This window comes from Canis lupus, chromosome 27 (genome assembly GCF_011100685.1).
Source record: "Canis lupus familiaris isolate Mischka breed German Shepherd chromosome 27, alternate assembly UU_Cfam_GSD_1.0, whole genome shotgun sequence".
Classification (NCBI taxonomy): Eukaryota; Metazoa; Chordata; class Mammalia; order Carnivora; family Canidae; genus Canis; species Canis lupus.
The window spans coordinates 20641483-20649762 of NC_049248.1; the positions used below are offsets into that span (position 1 = coordinate 20641483).

The 8280-nt window shown below is 41.9% G+C and overlaps 1 protein-coding gene across 1 annotated transcript; it reads left to right on the top strand.

Annotated features, from left to right (window-relative positions):
- The first annotated feature begins 1681 nt into the window (after positions 1-1681).
- On the top strand, positions 1682-6078 carry LOC486644 (cationic amino acid transporter 3-like). The gene is given in 2 exon segments (XM_038577910.1): positions 1682-1703; positions 3886-6078. Coding segments are annotated over 2 exon segments (1902 nt in total). The 3' UTR covers positions 5766-6078.
- Positions 6079-8280: the final 2202 nt, after the last annotated feature.

The window sequence follows — 8280 nt, forward strand, 5'->3', positions numbered from 1 at the left end:
ACAGTTAGTTTTCTCTCCACACATTTCATTTTGATTGCCTTATGCAAGGAAGGTGATATCATTAATGTCTTTATCTGATCCAGGTTTCTAAAGGTTTCCTGTCAATGTCAAGTAGATAAGAATTCTGGATTATGGGCTTTTTCAGATTTCTCTTCTCAGTATAGTCATTTGGTTAACAAATACTTAATGAGCACCTACCTCACAATCTGATGGAGGAGACAAGCAGCTGGCGTAGAATTCAGATACATTAGAATAAATGGCACATGGGGATAGCAAGGTGCTCTGAGAGCACATAGGAAGGCAGCATAAGGGTCAGGGAAGGCATCCTGTGGAAGCACTTTTGAGCTGGAAACCCAAAGAGAAGTAGGGTATAGGAAAGTGAAGGGGCTAAGAGGGCAGTAGGGACAAGGGAACAGGGTGAGTGCTGAATTTTGCAGCCAGAGCAGAAACTGGGCAGGGGATGAGGCTGGCAGAATGAGCACAGGTCAGAATATGAAAGAAGGAGGGACTATGAAAGAGGGCAGTGGGAACCATGGAAGCATCTGAATCCTAGGGATGAGCAGGGTATAACTCAGTTACATTTATAGTGTAGAAAGTTTCCATGAGTTAAGAAATGACCCTCCCGGGATCCCTGGGTGGCTCAGCGGTTTGGCACCTGCCTTTGGTCCAGGGCACGATCCTGGGGTCCCGGGATCGAGTCCCGCGTCTGGCTCCCGGCATGAAACCTGCTTCTCCCTCTGCCTGTGTCTCTGCTTCTCTCTCTCTGTGTGTGTGTCTATCATGAATAAATAGATTTTTAAAAATCTTTAAAAAATAAAAAAAGAAATGACCCTCCCTTGGTGGGAATGCAAACTAGTATAGCCACTCTGGAAAACAGTCTGGAGGTTCCTCAAAAGGTCAAAAATAGCTATCCTACAACCCAGCATTTGCATTATAAGGTATTTGTCCAAGGGATATAAATTTAGTGATTCATAGGGGGTGTGTGTACCCCAACGTTTATAGAAGCAATGTCCACAATAGCTAAAATATATAAAGAACTGAGATGTCCTTTGACAGATGAATGGATAAAGAAGATGTGGAGTATATGTATATATATATATACATATACATATATACATATACACATTTACTCAGCCATCAAATAGAATGAAATTTTACCACTTGAAATGATGTGGATAAAACTAGAGTGTATTATGCTAAGTCAAATAAGTTAGAGAAAGACACCATATGATTTCTCTCATTGTGGAATTTAAGAAACAAAACAGATGACCTAAGGGAATGTAAAACAGAGAGATAAGTAAACCATAAGAGACTCTTAACTGTAGGAAACAAACCCAGGGCTGCTGATTAGGTGGGGAGTGGGGGGATGAGGTAACTGAGTGATGGGCATTAAGGAGGGCACTTGTTATAATGAGCACTGGGTGTCCTATACAACTAAATTCTATCCCTGAAGCTAATAATACACTATATGTTAACTACATTGAATTAAAAAAAAAAAAAAAAAGAATCGACTCTCCCTATCTACCTCACTGCTTGTTGTTAAATACCCACCATTTTCTTCAACTTGGATGGAACTTATGCTGATTGAAGTAAGTCAATCGGAGAAGACAAACATTATATGGTCTTATTCATTTGGGGAATATAAAAATTAGTGAAAGGGAATAAAGGGAAAGGAGAGACAATGAGTGAAAATATCAATGAGGGTGAGAAACCACGAGAGACACCTAACTCTGGGAAATGAACAACAGGTAGTGAAAAGGGAGGTGGGGGCAGCCCTGGGTGGCTCAGTGATTTAGCACAGCCTTCAGCCCAGAGCCTGATTCTGGAGACCTGGGATCGAGTCCCACATTGGGCTCCCTTAATGGAGTCTGCATCTCCCTCTGCCTGTGTCTCTGCCTCATCCTCTCTCTCTCTCTCTCTCCCTCACTCTGTCTCTTTCTGTATCTCATGAATAAATAAATAAAATCTTTAAAAAAAAAAAAAGGAAAGGGAGGTGGGCGGGGGGGGGTTGGTGTGACTGCGTGATGGGCACTGAGAGGGGCACTTGGCGGAATGAGCACTGAGTGTTATGCTAAATGTTGGCAAATTGAACTCCAATAAAAAAATTAAAATAAAATATAACATTGAAACAGGTGAATGGCAAATCCGAGATAGATTTCTAGGTAGATGGCCTAGCTATCCATAATCCATCTATAGAGAAGACTTTTCAATTAGACTTGATCTTTCTGTCTTTCAATACTTCTGGCAACTTTCCTAAAGTTCTCTCTTAACCAAAGCTTGAGTAGGGAGGAGGGTGGGGGCCACGTGACTTTATTCTCTTCTCCACTACTCATTTCCAGGCCATTGCTGTGAATTCTATATCCAAAGCCTTGCTTCCCTTGAGGAGGGGACCATTTGAATAACAGCAGAGGAGGGGGAAAGAAGAACCACATGTGGTGTTCCTTCATTAAAATATTTTGCATATTCAGACAATGGTTTGTGGGAGTTAAAAATAACTCCTTATGAAAAACTCATAGGGAGTTACAAGTGAGGGTTAAAATAGAAGCTCAAAGCACAGACCTTGGTCTCCAGGCTCATGCAATCTGACATTACAGATATTGCAGGTGTGTACAGAGCACAGTGTTGCCAGTGAGGAAACTGTCTGCAGAAGTGAGCTCACCTTCTCTCCTGGAGCCCAGAGAGGGAGGAGACAGAAGGAATTGTTTAGGTCATGAGCTATTGAGCTAGGTGACATTTTTTTCTCCCTGCCCATCACATTCTCATAACTGTGTACACAAAAACTGTAGTGAATTTTGCCTGGGTACTTTGGGTGAGGTGTATTGAATGTCAGAATTCCCAAAACCACCTTCCTGGCTCCTCTCCCTTCTCAATCCTGGATGTGGGGTGGCTGTTGCCCCCATTTCTCTAGCATTTCTTTCCCAGGCAGCCTGGTCCTCTCCTTCTTGCAGGTGGTTATGAAGGCCCTGCCCCTTCCTCCTCACTCCTCTCTGTTCACAGCACCTCTGCAGGACTAGGTAGGGAAAGGGAGGGGTGGACTATACACTCTTGGCCATCAGTAGAGCTGAATGGATGAGGCAGAATGAGGGCTAGGGGGCCAAAGTGCCATCTGATCTTGGCTAGGTGATGTAGGGGCTAAGGATTTTAAGGCTGGAGGACCAATATTTGTATATTAACAACAGATGATTTTTTAAAATGGGTCTGCAATTACAGTGAGGCCCACTAATCCATGAATTAATGTGTCATATCTCATGCTCAAGCACAGCGCACACACCCCGCATGTGAATTATTGCACAATACATTCATGCCCCGCTGTATCTTACAGCTTAATTAGTACATGAAGCTAGAGGTGTCAGACATACCCAAATTGGAATAAGTTATGTAGTATGTAAAAGAGCAGAATATTAGGGGGTGCCTGAGTGGCTTAGGTAGTTAAAATTCTGCCTTGGGCTCAGGTCATGGTCTCAGGGGCCTGGGATTGAGCCCTGCTTGGAGCTTCTTGCTCAGCAGGGAGTCAGTCTACTTCTGCCTCTCCCTCTACCCCTGCCCCCCTTTTGTGTATGTGTGTGTGTGCGCGCGTGCATGCACACGTGCATATGAGTGCCCTCTCTCTCTCTTCAAATAAATAAATAAAATCTTTTTTTAAAAAAGCAGAATGTTGGAGATATTTGGTACTTTTTTCTGTAGGGAAAGCAGGGTTGATTTGTCTATGGTGTCCTTTAGAGTCAGTTTCTGTGACTTTTGGGCTGCGACAGGTTACATGGGACTTCTGAGCTATGGTTGGTTGGTTTAACACCATTGTTCAGTAAATATTTACCATTTACTTAGGCATTATGGAATGACAGCACGTACCAGATGAAATATGAAGCAGCATCTTTGAAGCCTGAGCAAAGGAACTCAGCAGCCCCAACCCATTTCAGCTTAACTCAGCCTCACGGAATCAGATCACAGACTCTCTCCACTCTGGGCTTGCTACAGCGCTGATCATTGAATCCTCTTCAATTCCAGCTGGAATTCTGTGTCAGGCACTTCGCAGATTTGGTCAAAAGCTGGTACGCAGACGTACATTGAAGCAAGATGTGACCCAGATCAGATATTTGAACACACTGGATTTAGTGACCCTGGGTGTGGACCGCACAGTGGGTATAGGTGTATATGTCCTGGCTGGGGAGGTGATCAGTAATCAAGCAGGACCTTCGATTGTGATCTGCTTTTTGGTGGCTGGCCTAGCCTCGTTGTTGGCTGGGCTGTGCTATGCAGAGTTGAGTATCCGGATTCCTCATGCTGACTCTGCATATGTCTACACCTATGTCACTGTAGGTGAACTTGGTGCTTTTGTCACTGGCTGGAACCTCCTCCTCTTCCTTGTTGCTGATGGAGTTGTGTTGGGTTGGGTGTGGATGTTAATTTTTGACAACCTGCGTGGGGACCAGATATCTGAGACCCTGACTGAGAACATTTCATCATATATTTCCCGTGTCTTTGAAAAATATCTAGGCTTCTTTGTTATGGGTTTTGTGTTCTTCCTCATTGAATTCCGGAATCTAGGGGTTTTTGAGTTTTCCCAGATTTCCAAATGGTTCACATTGGTTAAAGTTTTCTTTCTCAGTTTTGTCATCATCTCTGGCATCATTAAGGGAGATCTGCGCAACTGGAAACTCACAGAAGAGGACTACATGAAGGCTGGGCTCAATGACACCTCTAGTTTGAGCCCTCTGGGCTCTGGAGGATTCATGCCTTTTGGCTTCCAGGGGATTTTCCGTGGCGCAGCTACCTGCTTCTATGCTTTTGTTGGTTTTGACAGCATTGTGAGCAGAGGTAAAGTAGCCCAGAATCCCCAGCATTCTATCCCTATGGGCATTGTGATTTCACTGTTCATCAGCTCTTTGTTGTATTTTGGTATCTCTGCAGCACTTACACTTATGGTGCCTTACTACCAGCTTCGACCTGGTAGCCCCTTGCCTGAGGTATTTCTCCATATTGGCTGGGTCCCTGCCTTCTATGTTATAACTTTCGGATTTTTCTGTATTCTTTCTGCACGCCTCTTAAACTTTACAGTCCCCATATATAGTCATATAAAGATGATGGCAGACGATGGCCTCCTATTCTATGCCCTTGCCAGGACCTATGTTGGCATATTCACCCAGGTTGTGGTCATCGTGATCATTTGTGTTATTGCAGCAGTCGTGACATTCTTCTTTGGACTCACTTATCTTGTGGACATCGATGTAGTTGGGTCCCTGATATCTCACTCTCTTGTTGCTATTTGTGTACTCATCCTCAGGTATCAGCCTGAGAGGAAGAATGAGGAAAACGAAGCACAGGTACTGGAGGAGAATGGACCTATGGCAGAGAAGCTGACTCTATCTAGTCTATTTTTTCCAAACAGCTCCACCCCCACTCCACTCTCTGGCCAGGTTGTCTCTGTTTGCTCCTCCCTGCTTGTTCTGCTGCTGACTCTGCTTTGCCTGGTGCTGACTCAGTGGCCAGGTCTGCTTTCTGGAGACCTAGTGTGGATCATAGTGGTTGTGCTCCTCCTGGTACTCATCGCTGGGATCACTGGGGTCATCTGGAGACAGCCACAGAGCTCCACTGCCCTTCACTTTAAGGTACCTCTTCTGCCTCTCTTCCCACTCTTGAGCATCTTTCTGAATATTTACCTAATGATGCAGCTGACAGCTGGCACCTAGGCCTTATTTGGTGCCTGGATGCTGATTGGGTTTGCTATCTACTTTGGCTATGGGATCCAGCACAGCCTGGTCACTTAACCCCACTGAAGTTAGGGCATGAACTTTAGACTTGAACTCAGCATTGCCAATACATATTTGGTTTGATATCATCACACTTGAATGCAGTATCATCCTCCTGCACAAAAAATGGAGAGTCCTCTTGAGCACATGGAAAGTTCGGCCTCCCATGGGATTTGGTGAGGGAGGACACTAATACAGCTCCGTATTGTGGAGTAAAGGATGTGTCTTTTGCTTTCTCCTCTTTTTTTTTAATAACTTTTCTACTTTTCAGTTGTGTCTGTAGCTGCTTATTAGCTTTAAAACAATAATTATTAAAGGAAACTAGAAAATGTGTTTTTGTTTTCTTTGAGTAAATATCCAGTCGTCGAAATACAAAAACCATACGGTAATTCTATTTCTAATTTTTTTTAGGCACCTGAACACAGTTTTCTGTAGTGGCTACATCAATTTACATTCATACCAACAGTGCATGATGGTTCCTTTCTTTCTATGTCCTAGCCAAGACTTGTTATTTCTTGTCTTTTAAATTTTAGCCATTCTGAGAAGTGTAAAGTGATACTTCATTGTATTTTTAATTTGCATTTCCTTGATGATTAGTGATGCTGAGCATCTTTTCATGTACCTGTGGGCCCCTGCCCATTTTTTAAATGGATTTTTTTTATTTTGGTGTTGAGTTGTATAAGTTCCTTATATAGTTTGGATATTAAGCACTTATTAGATATATCATTCGCAAATATCTTTTCCAATTTAGTAGGTAGCTTTTTGCATTTGTTGTAGGTTTCCTTTACTATTCAAAAGCTTCTTATTTACATGAATTTGGAAAGCTATATGCACACATAGGGCTATTTTAGCATTATATAAAAGAGCCAGGATTGGAAGCAACCCATGTGTCCACAAATAGATGAATGGATAAAGAAGATGTGTTATGTGTAGATAATGTAATATTAATCAGCCATTGAAAAGAAAAATCTTGCCATTTATAACAACATGGGTAGACCTAAAGGGAATAATGCTAAGTGTAACCTGTCAATTAAAGGGAGACAAATACCATATGATTTCACTTATATGCAGAGTTCAGGAAATAAAACAAATGAACAAACAAAGGGAGGAAACCCACTCCAGACTCTTAAATACAAGGAACAAACTGATGTTTGCCAAAGGGGAGGTGGGTGGGCCAATAAGGTAAAATAGATAAAAGGAATTAAATGTCCACTTACCTTGATGAAACCCTGAGAAATGTACGGAAATGTTGAATCATTATATTTTACACTTGAGAGTAATATAACGACACTGTATATTAGTTATACTTTAATTTGCTTCTATCAGGAAAATGGTGAAAGAGTAGTTAGTGGTCCTCATTTCATCTGGTCCCTTTAATTTAGTTGGGTAACTATCAAATCATCCTGAACATCTATGAATTCAATCTGAGATATAAGAAAAGAAAGGCTGGAAATGTACAAATAGAAAAGTGACCACTTTTTGCAAGGTGGGAGTGCAGAAAAGAGAAACGGAGGGGATATACCAGAAGATAAATGGTGGGGGAAAGGAGCCTCTATGAATCGGCTACCAAAAAGTGATATATAGCCCTGGAGCTCAAAATACGGACCTTTAGAGCTTTGCTCCAGAAAAGGACTTCTCTGCCTGAAAGGTGCTCAGGGGAAGTGGGGAAGAATGCCAGGTGGGACAGTGTGGTTCAAGATCCCCAGAGGCACTGAAAGAACAGGGACTCCAGAGCGACAAAGTTCCCAAGCATTGTAGCCAGGAAATTGGTTTAGTTCAGAAGCCCAAGAGGGGGCTTTCAGCCCCGGTTGCCATAAACCACCAACTGTGACCCAATTGGATGACAGTTCTCTGTGTTGGGACCCTGCAAAGGACTGGAATACATATTTGTATATGTAAGCTTATTTATTTATTTATTTATTTACTTACTTACTTACTTACTTACTTTCTTTATACTTTTAGAATTTAGTATCTTCTAGAAATAAACCAAAATATACAAATGCACTCAGGACCAAGTGGATCACCCTGTTTTGTCCACTCTGTGAGATTATATTCCCCCTTTTTTCTTTTTCTTTTTGTCTTTTTCTTTGGCTTTTTCTTTTCCTTTCTGGTTTTTGACCTCTTCAGATTTGTCTACTCTCTGTTTTGCTTGAGTCATGATTGATATTTTTGATTCAGTTCACTTGTTCTTCCATTCTTCACTGGACAAAATGACTAGAAGGAAGTTCACAACAAAAGAATGAATCAAGGTAATACTCTCTGCTACAGATCTAATGGATATGGATTTAAGTAAAATGTCAGACATGGAGTTCAGAATAACAATTATAAAGTTACTAGCTGGGCTTGAAAAAAGCATAGAAGACTTCAGATAATCTCTTAGATTAATCTCTTCAGAAATAAGATCTAATCAGGCCATAATTTAAAATATTCTGATATGCAGGCTATATTGGATGCTTTAACATACAGAGTAAATGAGGCAGAAGAGAGAATAAGTGACATAGAAGGCAAATTAATGGAAAGAAAGGAAGCTGAG